Genomic DNA, 24,675 nt, shown 5'->3' with positions numbered 1-24,675 from the left:
TTCTTTTCTTCTTGTCTTTTCCACCATTCATTAGGCAAACTGCCATTTGCACAAGACGTTTCCTGTACAGGTGTTTGAAACAATTTGTTGTTCCGAAGTCAAGGGGCTGGAGCACACTTGTACAGTTTTCCAGGAATCTCACGACCTTCACATTCTGAAGAAATGCTGTGTCTTTCGGATGTGCGGCGCTATTGTCGACGAAAAGGAGAATGTTTCTGTTTTGCACACCCAAATTCGCATCTAAGGAGTGCAGAAACAAAGTAAAAATCTCTGCTGTTATTTGCATAATATCTGGCAGGTAGTTTTTTAATGTTCTGGAAACATCTCAGTTTAGGAGACTTCCCAATAACAACTGGCACTCGTTTTTCACTACCATCACTGTTGACACACAGCAGAACAGTAAGCCTGTCTTTGGACTTCTTTCCACCATGACAAAACTCTCCTTTGAAAGCCAAGATCCTGTCTGGTAGTATATTGAAGAAGAGCCCCATCTCATCAGCATTGAAAACGTCGCATGGTTTGTATCCCTCCAACGAAGACAGTAATGTTTCAAGCCATGCCTCCATGATCTCCATGTCGACTGCAGCACTTTCTCTGGCTAACTTCTTATAAACTAGGCTATGGCGCTCTTTGAACCTAGTTACCCAGCTATTAGATGTATTGAAATTTTCAATGTTCAGCTGCGCGGCAATATTCTTCTCCTTTTCGCGAAGAAAGTTCCATCAACTGGAATATTAGACGCACGTGTTTGCTGGTACCACGTGAAAAGTACACTTTCCAATTCGGCAAATGTAGACTCCCTACAAGTTTTCCTTTTTTTGCTATTGTTACCATATTTTTCTATCTGCTCACACATGGACAAAGAAATTCCATCTTAATATCAATCCTGGAAAGACACAAGCAATCATATTAGGACACAAACGGCGAACCGACGCTGTAAAGCACCTCGACATTTCCCCCGTTAAAGTAAGTACAGTGCATATCCCTTTCAGTTCTTCGGTAAAAAATCTTGGCATTCACATGGATAATAATCTCAACTGGGACATGCAAATCACAGAAACCTGCAGAAAAGTATATTCTATTATTCATGTGCTAAAAAGGATAAATGTTCATCTTCCCTCTTGCTTAAAAAAATCCCTTGTGCAGACCCTTGTATTTCCCTATTTTGACTATGCTGACATTTTACTGACTGACCTTTCCAGCGACAACAAAATGAAACTTCAACGTGCTCATAATTTGTGTGTACGTTTTGTAAGCAATGTTCGTAAATATGATCATATTACCCCATCCCTGGAAGCAATAGGTTGGCTTAAACTAGATAAGAAAAGAAATTTACATTCACTTCTCTTTCTCTTCGAAATCTTGAACTCTTCTATTCCTTTGTACCTGTTGTCTCGCTTCACTTACCTTTCTTCCCACCACAATCTGAACACACGCTCTCGCCATGAAACAATACTAACAATACCATCCCATCGCACCTCCTCATACTCATCCTCTTTCACAATAGCCCTGCCAAGGCTCTGGAATTCGTTACCTGCTAGCATCAGGGACTGTCGAAATAAAATTGAATTCAAACGCAAACTTACTAGGTACTTGGTCAGTAATTGAGACTCGTTCAGACATGGTTTCTTGTAAATAGTTCTTTTAATCTACCACAAAATATCTCAATATCCGGTAATTTCATCACTATAGAATTTTGTTATTGTAGGTTTAATTTGTAATTTAGTAAATACAGAAATATTCTTTGTTCTTAACTTCTATGATAAAATGTCTAGCTTTCATTAATCAGGTATTCTTGTCGTACTTTAATTTTTATTGTAATTGTAATTGTAAATTTAATATTAATTGTTATCTTATTGTTCATGTTATAGTTGTAATCCCCTGGTAGAGGGGCAGAGAAGGCCTGACGGCCTTATCTCTACCAGGTTAAATAAATAAATCTAATCTAATCTAATATTTCGTCCTTCTTTGTGTATACAGAGTTCAAAGTGCTTGCAGCTAATCCAAGCCATTTGGCGATGTCGACGCGTTTTTCTCGAGGGTTCATTTCTATTTCCTCCACTATTTTCAAATGCTCGTGTAGCATTCTTACCTTTTTTTTAGGCTGGGACATAGTCCAAGAAAATAACAGGAATAAAGGAAATAAAACAATAACAAGAATAAAGCAATTAATACAATAACAGGATTAAAGAAATTGATACAATAACAGTAATAAAGAAATTAATATAACAGGAATAAAATATAATAAAAAGGAATTAATAACAAAATATGTGAAAGGATAACAATCTGTGGAAATGGATGAAAGAATAATCAACTGTGATAATGAATGAAAGAATAATCGATAGAAATGGATAAAAGGATAATAAACGATGAAAATAGATGAAAGGGTAATAAACGATGGAAATGGGTAAAAGGATAAACGATGGGAATTGATTAAAGGATAATAAAGATGGAAATGGATGAAACACCAAAACACACGAGAATGCATAGAACCACTTGCAGCGAAAGTGGACGCACAGAGCCTCTTGCAGCAAAGTACAGCTCGAAAGTGACGCGCATATGCGAACGAATTCACGTGTTCGGAAGCTGGAAGTTCGTTATTGTACGTGATGAAGCGTGGCGTTGCTCTCGACGATGCTATTGCCAAGTCTTCGCTTAGTCCAAAGTTGATTATGGAGAGCAGAGAGTTCATCATTTCAAAGTAAAAGAAAACTACCCATGCGGGAAAATATTGCGTCGGGACTGTAATTTCTGGACGATCGATGCGAGAAAACTACTGTTCAAGGAACAATGGAACCAGGAAAAAATAGCGTTATTTATATGAGACTATTTCCGGGACCAAAAAAAAAAATGGACGATAAAGGCAGGAAAATGAAGATAACGGGAACGATGCACTGAGGTTTCGCTGTACTGTGAAAAAAGCATAATATGCATTTAGTATAGTTTTCATTGTGGTACAATTTTTAAGTTTTCTTAACATAAAAATGACCTTACTTAACTTTTTAGAAATTTCATTAGTATGATTAACTCAATTTCAACTTAACTTACTCTCAATATGAAAACCCAGTAATTTCACTACAGTAGAAGGTTTAACATCTCTTTTTAAACTAAAACATATAGTCTGAGTCTTACTTAAATTTAAACTTAATCTATTTGCACTGAACCATTACATAGTAGTATTATCCAAATTTACAGTTTGAAAAACCGTAGCATCATCAGCATAAATAATCATACGATTGGGCATCCAATGGGTAAATCATTTACAGCTACAATAAAAAGAAAAGGTCCGAGAATGGAACCTTGAGGTACACCACGTGTTAAATAATTAAAAGAAGAATTACTTCCATTACATTGAACTATCTGCTTCCTATTTTTTAAATACATTTCAATCAATTTACACTCCTTACTCATAATGCCATAGAAAGTTAGTTTCTTTAAGATAATGTCATGAGACAAACAGTCAAAGGCTTTAGTGAGATCACACAAAATTGCGATAACATTTTCTTTATCTTCAAAAGATTGTAATATCCATTTGTAGCTACAGTTTGAGTTGTAGATCGGCGAGATTGAAAACTAAATTGATGTTTGTGTAATAAATTATTACTTTCAAAGTACGTGGCCAATTGATTTAAGATTACTGATTCAAAAAGTTTTGAAAATATGGGTACCAATGAGATGGGTCTATCATTATGTACTAGCTTCTATTATTATTTTCTTAAAACACTGACTAATGTTGCAGGTTTGGATATTTTGTATTCATTTTCATGCACTTTGATTTTGAATGATATTTTGTTCAGCTAGAAGGATGTTACACTAGTATTGATCCTTCAGTATATGTAAACTTTTTAGGTTTTGCTTATTATGTATTATTTTTATTATTTTCTGAAAATAACTGACTAATGAGGTATGTTCCAATATTGTGTATTAAGTTTCCTCAGGATATGCAACAGTTTTTTTTCTTTTTCTTTTTGTTGACTACAGGATATGGGTAGAATATATTTAAAATCTGTTAATATTCCCTGTTTGTATCTTTCATTCTTCACACATTATAACAATAGTTGCATTAAATCATCCACAATTGTGAACAGTGCAGAGTTATTTTATTATTTGTCTCTCCTGAAAACTTAGCTCTATGGATTATGCAACATTTTTGTGGTAAGCCCTTCAATTATTGACACATTTATTGGTTCCATCATGGAAAATACAGCAAAAAGGTGTCGGAACAGCCAGAAAAAAAAGCACTGGTTATAAGAGATTGTATTGTCTTTGCAGCCAATATGTAATTGAATTTTTCAATTTAATTTAACAGAGGGTCCGACCTGTCAAGATCTATTGCGCTGACCCTCTGGTGACGCATTCTCAAACCCACACCGATTGACTACACTAAGATTCTCTGTGTGCCCAGGTTTCTAGCAGGCAACCCCACTCGTCCCTAGGCTAGTACCCTTCATGTGTCTGGCATTCGGGGAATGATGACGAAATGGAGAAATGGTGACTGTATGATGTAAATGCCTAATTTGAGGAAAAACGGGAGATCCCCGGGAAAAACCCCAACTACGACCTTGTCCACCACAAGTGTCGAATTTTTTCAATGAAAAAATCTCAGATCTGACCAGAAATTGAACCTGGGCTGCCTGCATGACAGTCTGAAGGTCTGACCATTCAGCAGCCAATATATAAATTCCCACCTTCTACAAATCACAATGCTAAGGAATTGTAACATGTTGGCACAGAGAACAGGACATTGCTTTTCCTATCTCCTGTGACCAATTTGAAGAAGGTCATTTGGTATGTAAAGCTGATTCAGTACAGATTTATTTTCGAAAATCACATTCAATAGTGATGGTGGCAGTGACTTGCATTTTTTGTGATTTTTCAAATCTCTCCAAGTAAAGGATGATATAGTACTAATTATAAGTGCCATGACCGACTTCCCAATCCTACAGACCTTCATAATATAATTTCGTATGTTATCTTGTCATTATGACGAACCCATGTTATCCTTTCTCTGTGGCCATCAGAGTTCCGCACATGTCGAAATAATGAGTGAACTTTGTGTGACCTGATATGTAAGGTTGAATCTTAGCAATAATCCATATAGTACAGAAATTAGGTAGTTGGAGTTGTTACTTAAAAGGTGAAGATGTATTTTTTTTAAATTGGCACTCAGCCCCAACGAAATTTTATCAGAAATACAGAAATCCATCAGTTAGTGTATATGTTCTGACTCATCATGGCGCAGACTTTCTTCACTCATTACTCAGTACAGAAATTAACGAAAACTGGGTATATAGTAATAGTTCACCAACGAATTCACAATTTCAAGTTTTCAACTACTTTTTCATAGTTTAGAAATCATATGGCATAATAAGTGACTAAATGAAAGAATGGGATGGAAATGGTAGGAGAAACATTTAAAAGATAATTTTACTTTGGAACACATCATGAGCAATTTAGCATTATCCAGGGTACACTGTGAAGAGGCGACCTATTTTGTACTCCTCAAGTACCAAACCATCATAAAAATAGATGCAGATGAAAATTCTCAGCTAGAGAAATATTATTGGGCAAATGGAGGACATTCAAAGCCAAGAACATTAGTAAACAACACCACATTTAAAAGATACGCGAAAACGTATCCTTGTAAGGGAAATTATGGCTGAGAAGAAGTGTCTTTGTGAGCTCCAAGCTTGTTTACCACTTATCTCACTCCGATTTTCATTGTTCCATATGAAAGAAGAACATTAGAGAATTTTGAAGGGGAAAACCGAAAACGGACGTAACCTAATAGCTACCACATGAAGCATGGGGGAGAGAATCACGACAGAAGAGCAACAAGGAAGAATTGGCGAAGATGTTGAAAGCCTGCACAGTGAAATGAGGAGAGGGAGCACCACAGTCCTTGTAGAGAGCCCTTGCACTGTGCAAGTAACACTTGAGTAAACCTGCCATAGTGTACCAAAGGCAACATGCCAAGACTCCGATTCAGAAAGCTTTAATTTGGAAAATTCCCGAAATTTGTGTGGAGGGAGATGTAGTTCCATGGTCCATTTCATTTAGGACTCATCTTGACATTTGTATTAGCATCTTAAGGAAAAGGATGTGTTGTCTTAATTTAGAAGACTAGCCAATTGGCTGTGAGATGACTCAAATTATGGTCTCATCAGCCCTTAGATCACAACGTGAAGAAAGGTGTATTCTACTTGTTTATAATAGCCTAAATTGTATTTCGACACAAGACACGATAGTGGGGTGGTTCTGCCATAAGATGTGTCCTGATACTGAGATGCAAATGGGCAATAAATGCTTACTGCTTCACAGTGGAACACTTCACGATTTTGCATGTCATCTTTGCACATGCTAATCATAGATCACTCCTGATGCTATATTCCAGGTCACCAGAGATTGAGTTCAGTTTTCTCAGCTCAAATAGGGTGAGGAAGGAACGGGAGCAGAATTTAGGACAGTGGTTCTGGCTTAAGATGGTCTGAGGGTGGGACGCAACAATCATAACAATCGTTTATTTAAGGAAATCGAATTCTTTTGATAAATCCACTTGTTGACACTGGAAAATATATTGTGATTAGTGATTTGTGTGGGAGCATAGAAGTTTGAAGACTCAGACTGCATTACTGTGATATAATTGGCTTGTGGTCGTAGCTACCAAATGTGCTCCGAATAAAAGTTACAGAGTTTCGAACATTATTGAAAGTTCTTGTATATTGTATCTTGTGAAATGTCTTATTCACATACAGACATTTAAAAATAAATGTTACGAAGATCACACATTCCCCACAATAATAGTTACAGAGACGTCAATGCATTAAGAAGCTTTCTTTTTCTTCTTTCTTTCTTTTTTTCTCCATTTTTTTTATTTTGGGCTGTGTTACTAACTACGTTGAATGTATTAGCCTGGATTAAGTTATGCTAATTGGATTCTCAAATCCTGAGCGCCAATTCATTAAATTCTGGGAAGACAAAGGACGATATAGTAGTAATAATAATAATAATAATAATAATAATAATAATAATAATAATAAAATTCCAAAAGTGTAAATTGTTCTTTTAGCTGTTTTATGCTACGTACACAGTTCCTGTTTATTTTTGTTAGTTTTATTCAGCCAGTATTCAATTTTGTTTTCCTATAGTTATTGTGTGGAAAATATTAGGTAGCCTACCTATGTTATGATTCTATTCCTTTAATATTTAATTTCTCACTTCATGCTGAGAGCATTCACGAAGTTTGTGTTTTTTATTGTATTTTCTGTTTTTCAGAACACAAAAATTTGCCATGTTACAATATGGGATCGAGCTTGGATTCAAAATTCAAGTCAGATTACAGATTTTAACTGTTCTTCTTCTGTGTCCAGAGCCAGAAGGGTGAGTAATGCATGTGATTAATGACAGTTTCGAATTTTCTTACTTTATCTATTAATTGTGGTGTAAATGGTTTATATATGTAATATTCCAGGAGAAAAATTAATATGCAATAGAATTTCTTTAGACATTTAAGATTTCAGTTGCCTATTTAAAGTATTAAAATATATAATTTTTTTCATCATGTGAAATCAAATAATTTTTGTTGAAGATTACAAGCTTTGCTATTGCTACCTTGTTCATTATACTCAGCAGAAAGACATAGATTGTTTACAGATTTTGATAGTAATACAGTTCATATTCCCGAAACTTGTCTAATCATTCTTTGAATTTCAGCTACATGTTAATAACTATTCAGCAATATCCAGTGGCGTTGTGATAGTCCCTGAAATCCTGCAAAGCAGGGATTTCGTCATTGGTAGAGCCAACAAGTTTTTTATTTCAACACATTATTTTTCTTCTTGATTACACTTTTTAACACTTATATATCATTGATGAATTATTACGTTAATTTAAGTTAAATAGATAATGTAACTTGCTGGTACAGCCATGGTCTATGCTGTCACTGTGCCAGATTGACACTCATTTCCGTCCATGGATCATAAGTATGTTGAGGAAAAAAAAAAAAAAGGGAACCAGTGTGATTCTTGTAGTAACAGTTATCAGTAACAATACCAGGAACAATTCTTACTAAAAGCCACTTTAATTATTAAATAACAAGACAACAGTGACGCAAAAAAAAAAAGCAAGCCTCCCCCTCTTCCCTATACAGGAAATGGATAACAAGAAAACTATAAAAAAAAGTCAGTAAAAACCCTTCCAATCTCCTGTGGGTGGAAGGAAAATATAACTTAATACTAAAAGAAGGTAACATTAACTGTGTCTCAAGACTGGAAAATAGTGGGCACTGCCCTGTAACTAATACAAATAATTAATATCATATGAACCAGCACCAGTAAGTAAGTCCTTAATAACACAACGAACAGTCTAGAAATATGTTGTATATATCTTCACAGTTAGTGTTAATTTCTTGTCTATTAAAAAAAAATACCAAAGTCCCAAAAATGATGCAGTTGACCAAAAAGAAACAACAAGACCGAACAATCAGTCTAACTAGTAACATTGCTCACAAATCCATGGGTGACGTTTTCTGTTATAACTGTAACATGGCACCAGCACTGTCAACACTGTATAACACACGCTGGATCCGTCTCATGTATTCCACTCTGCCATTGACATAACTCGAAGCCAGCATAGACAAGACTATATTAATCTCACGACATGTGCTCACCAAGAAAACGAGAAGAATATTACAGAAAAGTAAATCTGTTACGAATTTAAACAAATCAACAGTTAGTCTCATAACCAGGCCATCCCAATCGGAAACCAAAGAAAGGAGCAGACCTGACTACCCTCTAGTGGCAGAAAAGAGACTAAAGCGTAAATAAATAGAAAAAAAATAAAAGAAGAGAGAGAGAAATAAAGATAGAAAAGGGAAAAGGAAACGAGGAAAAACAACACAATGTAGCCTGGTAAGCAAATGCCACAATAACAACTTCACTGTGTTAATATTTAAATTATTTTACCTGATTGATTGGTTTCGATGTAATTTCCATCATCCTCTGAATTCTAATGAGATTCCGTGCTATCTTCTGGCTTCCTGTGTTGGTGGGAGGTTGTCATGATTGGTAGTGTTATCGAAAAGGTGTGTGTGTTCATGAACACACCCTATCATAACAGGAAGCCAGAGGATAGTGCGGTAACTCAGTAGAATTCAGAGGATGATGGAAATTACTTCGAAACTAGTCAGTCAGATAAAATAACAGCAAAATATATTAACACAGTGAAGTTGTTACTTAATTAATTTAAATAACTTAATAGTTCATCAATGTAAAAGTGATTGTTGTTATAAATATCTACACTTGGTCTAAACTTTCTATCTTTCTAACTACACACAACGATCTGATGGTGAATTTATTGATTATGTTACTGCAGCACAGTAAAACCTGTCTGTAATGCAACCTGCAATAAATGTAACCTATTCATAAGGAAATTTTTCCAGGTCCTGTAAATTTTTTACTATAAAACTACATGAAACTACCTGTATTCAACAGAAACTGCATAATGCAGAAACGGAAAGAAAACTTAGCACCATATAGTACATGATAGTACATGACAGCTTATAACAACTTTTTTCTTGGAATTCGTACTAATCCTACCATCCTACCTTCCGTGTTGCTAACAAGTGACACCTTTGACCTCGAACGATCGAAACTGCACGAAAACATGCGTAGAATAACAATCGATCATAAACAAAACAGTGGTGTGTGTCATTTCCATGCAAAACATTGCATTCTACCTCAAGTGACATTTTAATAGAGAGAAACAAAGTAACAAGATATCAATACCATAGAAGAGAAATTATACGTAATTCAATGACGTCAGTGAATCATTACATTTTCGATCAACAGTGCCAAAAACTCTCTGCTTAAAGTACTTATAATAGCGCAAAACACACATATACAGCAGTACCACACACCTGATAGTGCTTATATTGGTCCTCAAAGTGCAGATGCAGGATTTCGATGAAGTGGTTAAAACGAAGTGGAAGAGAACAATGTGCACACTTCACAAAATCCACGTTATCACATTCCAAATCACTTTCGCATTCACGCAGACCAATATCAAAAGCCACACTAACTACATTTTCAAATGATGATGGTATGTCAGTGTCATAACCTGGATTTCGCCAAGCATAGTGCAACATAGGCTTATACGTAGGTGCAGCAAATTGATTGTAAATCACAGAGTGAAGTTTCATGATGAAATAACTATCATGTATCTTCACTTGTGGTTTGGCACATTGTAGTCTTACAAAATCATTAATCCTTCTTATATAGAGCTTATATTGCCAAAAGAAGTAAACATCAAGCAATATTTTGTTGTTTTTGGTGGCAATATCTTCAGCATAACATTTTTGTTTGGAAAACTTTCATCTAGAAGGGTACGATCTGTATGACCTGACCAGGAATCACACAACAATAGGCTCTTTTCACTTGTTACATATTCGCCAAGGACTGAAGTTAGAAAACGTTTCTTGTGTTCTTTAGTCATTTTTCCACTTTTGCTTTCCTCCATGTGAATGTTTTGTGGACAGGTTGTTTCAAGTTTCTTTGAAATATTTGGGCCGAAAGTGCCTTGCGTCTCTTGAAAACAGATGTACAACTTGTTTGCTAGTCTTCCTATCATTGATAAAGCCACATCAATTGTGTAGCTGTGGGTAGAGCTACGTACAGACTGCAACACACTAGCTGTAGTTTTCTCTCCTCTGTGGGACAGTGTTGATGCTGAAGATATTTCATACTGGAATTGACTCTGGTCACTGTTCCAAACATTACCTTTCTCCACACCCTCCTCTATTATAAACATGTTCATTTCCTCCACAAACTATTGTGCCTTCTGATGTATACTATTATCGTCTTCTATGTCCTTACGTGTGACAAATGTAGTAATATGCCTGGATGAAATGCCATATTCACACTTGAGATGGTCGATTAAGGAAATGGAAGCTTTGAAATTGTCCAAGCCAACCATTTTAACTGCTTCCAGTGCCCACATCTGCAGATGCCAATAGTGAACTGTAGATCCATACCTCCTTGCACTATCAAATTGCAATATTACATGCTCTTTTATAGTTTGTAATTGCGACAGTCTGTTTCCTTTGAAACGAACTCCTGCTCGCCATTTGTTAGACACATAATTTAGAATTAATGAGCAATTTAATTTACTTTTAATGCACTTATAGCACTTCATTAGTTAGCTATAGGAATTGAAGCCACGATTGTAGTAGTCTTCATAAATGTTCTCTACTACACTGTCATCAGTATGTTCTAATACACTGGACCTCGACTTTTTGAGTGGAGAGAGTTCGTACTCACTTTGACTTGACTGTTCCTGTTGCTCTGGAGATGAATGTCGTGTACTGCTTGAATATCCACCTTCAGGTTCAGGTTCTTCCTCTCCTTCAAAATTAATATATCTCTCCAGCGTAATGTCATGTATTTCTGTGTCATCCCCATTATATTTATGAATTATTACATTATATAATAGATCAACGAACTCCATATCCTTGGCCGATGTCATTTCCATATTCAGCACGTCGCAACTTTGTCCCTAATATTTGGATCACATTCGTAGGATTAATTCTCTTCATGATATCACTGCACTGTACACAGTTTACACAGTAACCCGCTTGCGAACACTCCAAGAGACGAATACATACTGCAGCAATACCATCCACCCAACTGAAGCACTGATTAGTGCAGCTACAATATGCCACCATCTAATGGCGCTAGCAGACAAGTGGGGAGTTTTGCATGGAAATGACACACACCACTGTTTTGTTTATGATCGATTGTTATTCTAAGCATGTTTTTGTGTGGTTCCAATTGTTCGAGGTCAAAGGTGTCCTTTGTAAGTAGCAATACAGTAACTGTACAACTGAACCCAGCATTGCCAATTCTATACCTGAGGGGAAGTGAATGCTGTTAACCAGTTAAAGCTCTGAGTTTGTATAAGTCAGTGTATAGTGATTATGTCAGTAATAGAGGTATAATTATGGACTCCTTCCGTTGTTCTGGTACAATTTCCTGGGAGCCAAAAACCCAAAAACTTGCATCTCAAGCTTCTAAGCATCTTAAGGGGTGTGATGGGTAAAATTTATATTTTCTACATTTTCAAGCCATGTCCTTGATTTTTTGTAAACATAATCACTGTGTGATAGATAATGATGTGATGAAGTTTTATTTCTGTGAGTCAATTACTTTCTCTTGGCATATGGTGGATAATGGGCCGAATGGCTTCTACTCGAGAACTCCAACGTGTTTTAGATAGGGATATGACTGAAATACCAATCTCTTCCCTTAAAATGGCCCACTTTGCAGGACTGGTACTGAAAAGCACATATAACCTCTGAACACAGCCGAAAAATGTGACCACACGATGATTCATCTTGACAGCATTTACACCATTAAGATTAAGGGAATGTGCACTGCATGGAGAATACAAGACTGTTTTTCTCTAGTATTCTCGATTTTACACTCTTTATTTTCCCATTCATATTAGAACCATTATCATACCCTTGGCCAAGGCAGTCAGCTATGGCAATTTTATGACGTTCAGGTTGAAAGCAGTTCAGAAGCAATACCATCACTAGCTTTCTCATTAAAGTTCAGGAATTTAATAAATCTCTCCTTAATTTGGAAATGCTGCTTCTCGTTCCTCGTGAATATATTTTAACACTTTGTCACCACACAAGCAAATAAATTCATTTTGACTGATCCATAATAAATACGAGTCAAGGGCTTTCTTTTCATTTCCTTTTCTTCCAATTGACTGTTTTGTAGTTCAGTTAAATGTTCTTGTATTATTACTGGATCATAATGGCCAAGAAGTTCTAAAATACCTAGAAAGTTTCCATTGTTAGTGTCACCAATTCTCGAGCTGTTTCCTTGAAAGGGCAAACTGAATGCAAGAAATAATGCCGCATCAAGCAGTCTTTTCAATAAAGCTTTCCATTTTACAAATGTTTTTGTAAGGACTATCTATTTCACGACCCATCAAAGATTGCTGCAATTCTTTCCATCTGCAGTAACAATTGCGATGAAGTACACTATTTTCATGAAACGGTAATTTAGTATGCATCTTCTTCCATGGCACTTCCGCTGGAGAAAATCGTACCATTTTAGCCAGATTGTTGTAGTTTATAGTTGGATTCGTAAAGATGTCACTGAATAAAAGACACTGAAAACAATGCAACATTTGTTGTGATTAACCACTCGCGACGAATTTTTTCTATATTGTTTAATGATTTAGAGTACAGAAGATATTCTGTGAATGACTTACCATTTAAATATTTTGGCATAGCTTTAATGCATTTTAAAATATTTTCTAACGAAGAACAGGTATTTGCCTGAACTATTTGCTGACGAACTTTTTCACTTATTTCTTCAGGCCACAAAGTGGGATCTTTGAAATTCAATTCTGGTAATATCTCCCTCCCTACGTTTTCAGGTAATGAATGACTGTCTGTGGTAATAGGGTAAGTTTCAGAACCATTAATTTTCTTAGCTTCACGAATACAACTGGAACCAGAAGATGATGAAATATTATCCTGACCCTCATGTTCTGAAAAACATTTGAAAACTGCGTGATTTTCTGACGATTTATTGCATCTTTTTTCTCTCTTTCTGTTTTAAATTTTCTCTTTTGACTGTCTGATTTATGTTCATAACTAACTATTCGACATAGTACAATTAAAACAACAAAATTTGGCAGTGATGAACACTAGACAAAATTAATATTAAAATTCCAGTTCTAGTACAATAAATGACACTAATACAGCAATAAAAAATAAACACATTCACTGTGCATTTGTAACAGCTACTGCTCACTGATCTTACTGAAATGCATTCATTCTCGGATTGGAGACAGAAGTCTGAAATAGCCTACGCCAGCAGTCATCAGCACAGTGCACCCTTGGGCTAGCATCTCTTACCCGTGGATATGAGACTGCACTATAGTGCATCTGTGGCTGCTGGCGGGTATGCTCTCTTCCTCTTCCTGCTGCACAATGGGGCATATTATGATGCACTGCTTACCCATCACCCATTTCAGGGAGTGCTGACGACCACTTCCCTACACAATAATTAGTATTCTATTATTGAATGGAACCATCGTGCGTCATTAATTTTGCATGAAAAGACGAAAATGACACCTAAATGAAGTTTTGAGATGTATAAAATATTTGTATAATGTTAAATTAACCTTATTCACTGAATTTGTCCTAATAATATATATATAATATATTTATAAATTTTGAAACGACATATAGAGAAGGATGATTACACTGCGAGTTATAATGGAGACGAAAGCTATAATGTGATCCTTGGGAAAGTGGTGTATAAGCCACTTTTACATTTAACTGTAAACATGATACCGTTGATATCAATTATTGCCTGTTGGAACTGTGTTATTTATAGCACTGCATGCTCTATTCAGATATTGAACTGCAGACAGTTCATATAGCAAAGTGATACATATATTTGATCTTAGGATGTATATATATATATATATATATATATATATATATATATATACACTGCGTGTTCAGTTCAAAGTGTGTCATGGCTCGCTGTATGTCGTCATGAGCCTAGAAAACTCAATCTTCCTACATTTCCGCAGAGGCATATTACCTATGTGCAAGAGAAGTTGCATAGCAAGTACGGCGTTCATTCTGAAGAGTACTTACCGATACGTACCGTAACGCCGGTAGTGACAGAAATGTGAACTGTTTGGAAGCACGTACTGGGGTGAGTTTTTTCTTACTGTCGGGATATGGGGAGAGGGTTAAGATGATTACTTACGTACAATATTTGTTGACATTAACTTCGACGGTCAACATGGACATGGAGCATTTGATTTGTATTGTCGAATGTTGCCGTACGCAACCGATAATAACAAATACCCTGGGTACTACTCGCCCGCGCAAGAGGTTATGGTAGCACACAGACCGTACAGACCACCATCTGTTGGTACGACGTTCAAGTTATACAATACACTGTCTTAAGTTCAGATTGAACGCCTTGATTAATAGGCAACTTCTCTGACATAAAAGCTGAAACTCTTTTCAAATCGCTGACTCATCAACAGTGACGTCATGACACACTTTGAAGAAATGAACACCCAGTATATGTATATATATATATATATATATATATATATATATATATATATATATATATATATACATACATACATACATATACACACACACAGGGACATCATTTTATTTTTACTAACATTTTTAATATTAACTTGCCTATACCTCTGGATCAACGCCGTTTGCTACCCCCTTCCACGTCTGGAGTTCGATGATACTGGTGTAACGTACAAACAAATCACTTTACTAGGTATAGGAGGGAAGAAAAGTAGTTCATCCATTTACGTAAACTATGAAATATTGCGTTTTTGAGTTTGATCATTTTAATTAGGTTTTTGTTTAATCGAAATACAGTACAGTATTAACAATGAGTGTTTTTACTCACGAACTGAGCTGTCCATGTGGACGTGTTGATTATGCAGTGTATATTAATACAGGGACATCATTTTATTTTTACTAATATTTTAAATATTAACCTGGCTATACCTTTGGATGAACGCCGTTTGCTACCTCCTTCTACGACTGGAGTTCGATGATACTGGTGTAATATACAAACAATCACTTTACTAGGTATAGGAGGGAAGAAAAGTAGTTCATTCATTTACGTAAACTAGGAAATATCGCGATTTTGAGTTTGATCATTTTCATTAGGTTTTTGTTTGATCAAAATACAGTACAGTATTAACAATAAGTGTTTTTACTCACGAACTGAGCTATTCATTAGGACGTATTCATTATGCAGTCTATATTATACTGTCTACAGCACATTAGCGTACACTATAGAGAATGAAGTTAAATTGAAAAATAATCATAATATGGATATTTAAACATATTTTCGAAAATGGTGGCCGTTCATTTCGATACAGGCTTCAGTTCTAATGTCCATATTATCGCACTATAGACTATTGCACCTAATTCCAATTACTAGTTTTGCTCTTCGTACTAGTAACTCGTGTTGAAATAATTCTGTACCTATTCTATAAAAGAGTACCGTACGTGCTATAAATTCAATCTTCATTTCTGCCCGATCCAAAAATATAAAATTACTCAGATATACTATCTACTGTCCGTGCAAGTGGTTATGTCGTAGGGTCGTAGAAAGGGAGAAATCACATGACAGTTAATTACTTAACGAGGCCCTTTCATTTAAGTTATTTTAAACAGTTGTATAATATTACATAGACGTCCAATTCCTAACGGAAATAAATGTTCTCAGAAAAGAGCTAAGACAGCCCATCCACTAGCTGGCGAATAAAAGCTGGTGGGGGAAACTGGGATACGATGTAGGCAAATGGACGACAGTACCTGTGCGAAAATGATTCAATATTGAAAGCTCTTTCGTCACTAGAAAACACGAACATATTTTTGGAACGTACTGTTTACTATGACTGTAAGGCTACTATGTCTGTATATGCTGTCTTGAATCTCTGTGGAGGACGGTTGAACTTCATTATTAGAAGGGGTGGGAATGAAGTACATTCAAAAACTCAGGTACAATAAAAATTGAAGTAAAAATAAAATGATGTCCCTGTATATATATGATATATGATATATTATGTATATATATATATATATATATATATATATATATATGATATATGATATATTTTTGGGGGGCTTATGATCGGACTCTTTGGTGGCTGGACCCCAGTACCGAAGACCTAACTGACGTCTCTTTGTGGGGGCCCTGTTTGGGTATTCCACCATGTTTTGCAACTTGACATTTCCAATGTTTCAGAACTACATACAGGTTCCATTATCAGGGCAAAAGATACGCCCAGATAGGTTGCCTACTATGTTGGGCTCATTACGCCAGGCTAATTCAGACGACCTTTTTGCCCTGATGATGGAATCTGTATGTAGTTCTGAAATGTTGGAAATGTTAAATTGCAGAACATCGTAGAATATTCAAAAGTCTATTTCTGAATCTTGATTGCATGTTCCCAAACATAAATTCAGTTCTTTAATACACTGGAACAAATCTAATTTATTTTTGTAAGTGATGTTGACCAGAAATGAAGTTCCTTTATAAACCCCTCGGGTAACAGATAGCACAAGCATCATTTTAGATTTGTATTCAACTATTACCGCAGTGCCATAGTGGTAATAGTTTGAAATACTAGATGTGACGTTTATGTAATATTTCGTGTCATTATTGCACCATACAGGCCTGCCTGTATTTTGGTCGTTTCAGGTGGTGTCCACTGGTTTTGAGTAAAATGATTGTTGTTTTCAATTTTACAGGGATTTCTATTTTTCGAATGAGCTTAAATACTGGTATGATACAGCAGTGGGGGGTCGCAAATAAGTCTCTTCGAAAAACGTGTCACGCCGTAAAAAAAATTTGGGAACCACTTATTTAATGCATTGCTGATGAAAGCTGAATTGTTTTAAATGTGATAATTTATTTTTAACTCTTCAATATTTAATTTATTATGACTGCTATTAACATTGTTAATAAATTAAAATAATTATTATCCTTTGGGATCCTATTATAGACAGGTTTTACTTTGTTCTTTTACTTTTATTTTACATTTAGTTCCTTATTTCTAAAACATAAACTTTAATGTGTGTTACTTCATTTCCAGGAACTATCCACAAGTCGTGTGAAAAGACAAATTCCAGGTGGTTTGTCACCAGCAAATGTCAGTGATCCTGTAATTCAGGAGATGGCGAATATTGGTCTCAATCACATTAACAATCAATCCAATTCTGCTTGCACGCAAGAAGTTGTGAGAATAATTGAAGCAAGTCAACAGGTATTCCAGATATTCTTTCTGATCCTCACTTTTTGTAAATAATAAAGTGATGATTTTTAGAATGAGATTTTTCCTGACGTCATTTAGTTTACATTTAACTGTGTATTTCACCTTTCAATTGCAATAGACCAGAAAAGCACAGTGACAGAATATTGTTATTAATTTTCCTTAGATGTAATGTATTTTGTTAAAAATAACTTTACAACTTTCATACACTAATGACTTTCATCTACGTAAGTCAACAGCAATAGAATCAGATTGATTGCAACATAAAAGAAGCAATATACCAAAATAGGTTAAATTAAATTTAAGTAAATTTACCTATGTGAGAGACTACGGACAGTTAATGATATTTTGCGCAATTCTACATTTAACAATTTCCCTTATACTTCTGCTTTTCTTCACTAATTCTTAATGCCATTATTCTCGCTTTTGTTGCATCAGCAACAGTCAGAATTGTGACTCAAATTGTGCTTACATCTTCGTCTTAATAGTAGAAAGCTGGGTCATATGATGTATACATATTAAAGTGAAATGAACGAAAACAGAAGTTCATATTTCAGTTAAATTGTGTTCAGTTGAAACAACTCTTGAACAGAAATGATAAGAATACTTTTCGTTACCTTCTTCTTCTTGTATAATATCTGATATTTTATCTGTTCTGCTCCCTTGTGGTCATTTTATAGAATTGGTGTCATGTACAGTATATATCTCTGTGTGTGCGTGCGTGCGCGCATGACTAAATAAGTGATGTGTTTGATAGAAAATCAAAGCCCATACTTTAAAAAGAATAACTAACATAACATTTATTTAGTGATAAAAAGGAAGCTAACTTTTCAATAATTTTAAGGGAAAAATTGTTCTGGTGCTAGTATCAATTCTGAGAATCTTTGCTTAGTGCATGAATGCTCTACTGACTGAGCTACCCAGGAATTACACCTGACACCATCCCAGTTTTTCCTTTTATAGCCACACATCTCAAGTGGGCTGACGGGGTGCCAGAAACCAACTTTGAGTGCACACAAACTCTGTGTGACTTAAATTGTGGTTTTCTGTTAACGTACCTACAGTGACATATATTATATTATGCAAATCTGGCTTTCAAGTATAGCTTCCTGTGAAGTAGACTTGAATAATTTTAAGGGAAAACCACAATTCAAGTCACACACAGTTTGTGTGCACTCAAAGTTGGGTTTCTGGCACCTTGTCAATCCACTTAAGGTGTGTGGATATAAAGGGAAAAATTGGGATGGTGTCGGGTGTAGTTACTGGGTAGCTCATTCTGTAGAGCATTTGTGCACTAAGTGAAGGGTCCTAGGATTGATACCCGGCCCCGGAACAATTTTTCCTTTGAAATTATTCAAGTCTGCTTCACAGGAAGCTATACCTGAAAGCCAGATTTGCGAAGCTAACTTTTGTTTAGGTATATCATTTTTGCAGGCTAAGTTTAATGTTAAACAATTTTAATTTACTCACATAATTATTTATTTTATTCTTTTAATTATTGAACTCCGAGGCATCATATGACTTGCAATTTCTAAATAACTTAGTAATTATATATTACATTACTTGACACAGCATTTCTGCTCAGATTTCTTGACACTTTACAACATTAATATAACTATAGATCATATAATGACAAACTTTGGTAATCACAAGGCATTTATATTCACTTGTATTTTTCTGTTAGGTAGTAGCTGGCATGATGTATATTGTAACTATGGAAGTTGGATGTACTACGTGTCACAAAGGGCAGAATGGAGACTCAAATACCTGCAATCAACATGTGAATTCAGTAAGAACACTTCTGTATTATTAATTTGTTAATTTTTAATTAGTTCTTGTGACAGGCAGTCAATTAATCAATCAATCAGTCAATCAAAGGACATTATGGAGCATGTCGACTCCATGTCGATTTCACAAAACGCTTCCACTCTGTTCTGTCTTTTGCTAGTTCCTCCCAGTTTGTAATTCCCATTTCCATGCATTCCTTCTGAATTTCATCTTTCCATCTACTTCGAGGTCTTCCCAGTGGCCTTCTGTTAAAGGTGTTCATATATATTTGTTTTGCGCTGCTGCAGTCATCCATATGTATAACATGTCCTGCCCAATTTAATCTTCTGGTCCGCATTATATCTAAAATTGACAGTTGATTATAAAGTTTATGAAGGTCATTATTATGTCGAATTTTCCACTTGTTTTCAAGTGGGTCAAAAATTGGACCAAAAATTTTCCTGAACACTTTTGTTTTCAAAAACCATTAATTTATGTTTTTCCTTTTTAGTTAAGCTCCATGTTTCTGATCCATATAATACTACAGGTTAGGTTAGTGCTTTGTACAAAATGATATTTAAATTTCCGGTTAAAAAACGGGAATATAATAATTTGTGAACAGGATAAAAAGTTTTGTTTGCATTATGTAGTCTGTTAAGTATTTCATGTTTTCTGTCATTAGAATTGTCTATCAAAATACCGAGATATTTTAACTGATTGACTGTTTCAAAAGTATAATTTCTTATTTTAAGGCTCTTGGAAATCCTTTTTGTTTTAATGATTACCATATATTTTGTTTTACAGTTTTAATAAATTCATTGAAAATATTAACTACAGAACTAATAGCAATAAAACATAAATTTCTGAAGAATATTTCCAATACACAGGAAAATACTAGCCAACCTATTATGGTATTCATAAAAACAAAACACTAACAGATAGTAGAGATATAACAAATGCATTTAATAAACACTACTCAAACTCTCACAGATTACATCCCAATATCAAAAAAACTGACAAATTTATCAAAAGAGAATTACATAAAAATAATAGAAACAATATTACTAGTATTATCACAAAACCTGAAATATTTCATCAAAATTTTACCAAAGAATTAAGTATAGTTATAAATAATTTAAAAACCAAGAAATCTCCTGGTCCCGACAACATTCATTCAGAAATTTTTAAACATCTGGGGGAAATGCCAAATCTGTACTTTTAACCATTTTCAATTTATCATGGAACACCTCAATTCATGCAGCTTGGAAAAATGCAATCATTGTAGCAATTCACAAAAAAGGGAAATCTGCTCATGATGTTAATAGTTATTGACCAATAGCACTATTAAGCATGATAGCAAAAACTATGGAGTCAGTGATCTCCAAAAGATTAACTTGGTATTTAGAATCCCAAAATCTTTTATCACCAAGACACGCCAACTTTAGACAACTACACTCTACCAATGAACAAGTCATACTCCTCGGCCAAGAAATAAAAGACAGTTTTAACAAGAAAGAAGATACCTTGGCAATATTCATTGACTTTCAATTAGCATCTGACTCTGTTTGGAGAATAAATTATTACTAAAACTCCAGAAATTAGGTATCTCCAGCAATATGTTCAGATGGATATCAGAATTCCTTAGCCAAAGATTCATTGCTACTAAATTCAATAACTCATTTTCTAGTTACAGACAAAGATATCGAGGTCTACCACAGGGTGCTATCCTCAGCACAACTTTATTCAATATTTATATAAATGACTTACCCTCCTTATTAGAGGAATCAAACATGAAAACAGCACTATTTGCAGATTATATAGTTTTATGGACTTCCGGATCTCACAGACATAGAGACAAAATTAAAAAGTCTGCTCTTAAAGCTCTAAATGAACTACGTGAATGAAATACATCAAATTTGATGACACTCAATTTAGGCAAAAGTAACTACCAAATATTTTCACTTGGTAAAAAAGAAAGAGAATTCAGTATCCAATACAATGGCCAACACCTTCCTAGGACTTATGAATCCGAATATCTTGAAGTTATTTTCGACATTAAGTTAACATGGAGCAACCATTTGAAATATACTTGTGAAAAAGCTCGTAAAAAAAGTCCCTCTTCTGAAAAGACTAGCAGGAAAGAAATGGGATGCTCTAGAAATACTTTGAACACTACATACAAAATGTTTATACAGCCAGTGCTGACATACTGCAGAGAGATTTTAATTACTTTACCTTTCATAAACGAAATAGAACGTATTCAAAACCAAACTCTCAGGCTCATTACTGGTGGAATCAAAACAACTCCAATAGATTCTATGAGATTCCTCACTAATATTAAAAGCATCAAAATGACAACAGAAGAAAAAGCACTGATCCAGTATGAAAAACTTATCAGATTACCAGGAAACAATTGGCATTCGTACAGTCCTCTCTGTAGAGTAAAAACTCAAAAAAGTTTCATATCCATGGTTCAAGAATTAAAACAAAAAATCAACATCCCGAATTTAAAAGAAACTTACAAATTAAACCAAACCCTTTAACTCTATTAAATATGGAATATAATCTAAATTTAACACAAGAAATACTGAAATCAGAAGTAAACACTGAAATACTGAAACAATTGTCTTTAGAGACAATTAATATTAGGTACCCTCCACAAAACTGGCTTCATTTATACACTGACGGATCCTTGATCTCCAGAGAACAAGGTGCCAGTGCAGGTGTTACGTGCTGTCTCTTCTCACTTTATAGATCACTTGGATATGGAACAACAAGTTTTGATGGTGAAATCATTGCAATAAGTGAATGTCTCAGGAATCTTCTATGCCACATCAATAAATTTAGGAATGCAGTTATATTGTCAGACTCCAAAGCAGCTATTCTATCAATAGTCTCTAGACACACACACACACACACACACACACACACACACACACACACACACACACACACACACACACACACACACACACACACACACCTTCATCTCAAACAGCAGAAATAACTAAAATGCTCTCTCAATTAATAACACTCAATAAAAAAAAATTGTATTCCAATAGATACCATCCCATTGTGGAATCCTGGGAAACGAGAATGTGGATGCTTTAGCAAAGAAGGGCAGCACTGCTACTTACAGACATGTTACTAAATCTACGTATTACTCTGTGAAAAGATTTATTAAATCTACATACTTAGACTTCAACAAACAAAATTTGATAACACAATCTCAAGGGAAAAAATGGAACTCTCTGCATCAAAATCCACAGTTAATTCCCGATTTACCACGAAAATCGTCTGTAGCTGCATTTAGATTGGCAACAGGCCATGATTGTTTGGTCAAACACCTGCATAGAATTGGAATATATCAGTCTCCTAACTGTCCATTGTGCAACTCAAACCAAGAAATGGATTTGGAATACTTCAAAATCTGTGCTTCAGTGAATGACAGTGACAATATCTTTGAAAAGTATTGGAGTGGAAGAAGTCAAATTACTTTGTCAAACGCCTGGCACTAGAAAACAACAACTATATAGTTTGTTTTACTCTGGTTAATATTTAATCCACTGTTTTGTGCTTTTTCCATTAATTCAATAAATAGCTGTCTTATTTCAAGCTCATTTCTTCCTATTAATAATAAATCATCAGCATATGCAAAAATGTTATGTTGTCCACCCATGTTTATTCCAGCTGTTATTAAGTCTAACTGTCGTATTATCTTCTCTAATGCTATATTAAATAAGCTTGGCGAGAGAACTTCACCTTGTTTTAATCCCGTTTGTTTTACGAATTCTTCTGATACAATTCCATTTGTTACTACTTTGCTTACCATATCTTCCGTACATATCTTACATGACCTAATTCATTTCAAAGGTATTCCAAATTCTGCCATTATATTTCATAGACTTTCTCGATGTATTGAGTCATATACTTTAGCAAACTCAATAAACAGATAATGTATTTCCTGATTATATTCCCATACTTTTCATTAATAAACCTGATAATATGTATATTATCTGAAGTAGATCGGTCTTGACAGAAACCATTTTGATACTCCCCAATAATTTTTTCAGTATATGGTCGTAATTTGTTCTGTATTATTGAAGAAAAAACTTTAGATGTAGTATTTAGTAATGATATACCTCTGTAGTTATGGAAATTATCTGCATCTCCTTTTTCATGTATGGGTAAAAATGTGTATCATTTTCCATTCATCTGATATTTTTTCTTCGTTCTGAATTTGTAGTATCGAATCATGTATATATTCATGAAGTGTTCCTCCACCATATTTCAAGAATTCAGATGGTATATCTCACTGCCAGAAGCCTGCCACTGCCAAAGTTTTTAAAATGCTTTCCTGTAAAATTATGATTTTGTGGCTTGTGACTGTCTCTGACGCAACGCTTCAATTGTAAAGTATTCATATCTTGTTATTAATAGTTCTTGCGATCTGATGATGGCATATCAAGCCGAAAACATTCATCTGTTACTGCTTTCTATGTGTTATGATATATGTGAATAAATAAATCACTTGTAATTTTTATAAGCTAAACAAGACGGCATACATAATCTTAACATTCTTAACCTTTAATAATACAGCTTACCGGAAACCCTACAAACATGACTATGAAACAAGTATCAGAGTTTTCTTCTCATTTGAAATTCTGTAGCAAAAAATGACTTTGTTGTAAAGTATAAGTGCTGGTTGGTTGTTAATACTCAGAATACTTGATTTCATGCAGCTTCCATCTTGTATCCTCCTAGTATATAACTAGCTGAGAGACTAGATCATTATTAATTTTAGAAATACTAGCTGTACATAGGAGGTTTGTTGCCTAGTTGGGTTCATCACACAGTACACTTGGGGAGATAAGTAGACGTTCAGTATGCAGGGGAGCTACTGGGCAGTCATGATCTGTATAAAGTTTAAAGAGAGCGACTGCTAAGGCTCATGGAAAGTGAGATATTGAATTCTTATTAATAATAATACTTCATTTCTTGTTATGACTGGCAGATATGAAGTGTTTATATGTGTATTTGGTGCAG

General features: G+C 34.9%; 1 protein-coding gene across 10 annotated transcripts in view; it reads left to right on the top strand.

Annotated features, from left to right (window-relative positions):
* The window catches only part of LOC138700159 (uncharacterized), a 356,318-nt gene that overhangs the window by 87,007 nt on the left and 244,636 nt on the right, over window positions 1-24,675 (top strand). For all 10 annotated transcript variants that reach the window (XR_011332264.1, XR_011332263.1, XM_069826557.1 and 7 more), the window contains exons 10-12: window positions 7,276-7,380; window positions 17,686-17,856; window positions 19,547-19,651. Coding sequence is in view for 8 of the 10 variants with exons in the window: in XM_069826557.1 (XP_069682658.1) it covers window positions 7,276-7,380; window positions 17,686-17,856; window positions 19,547-19,651 (381 nt within the window). In the remaining 2 variants the exon portion in view is untranslated. The remainder of the gene's footprint in view (window positions 1-7,275; window positions 7,381-17,685; window positions 17,857-19,546; window positions 19,652-24,675) is intronic.

The sequence above is a fragment of the Periplaneta americana genome, chromosome 5 (genome assembly GCF_040183065.1).
Source record: "Periplaneta americana isolate PAMFEO1 chromosome 5, P.americana_PAMFEO1_priV1, whole genome shotgun sequence".
In the NCBI taxonomy this organism is placed as follows: domain Eukaryota; kingdom Metazoa; phylum Arthropoda; class Insecta; order Blattodea; family Blattidae; genus Periplaneta; species Periplaneta americana.
The sequence above is the reverse complement of the archived record's forward strand: the minus strand, read 5'-3'. Positions and strand labels throughout refer to the sequence as shown.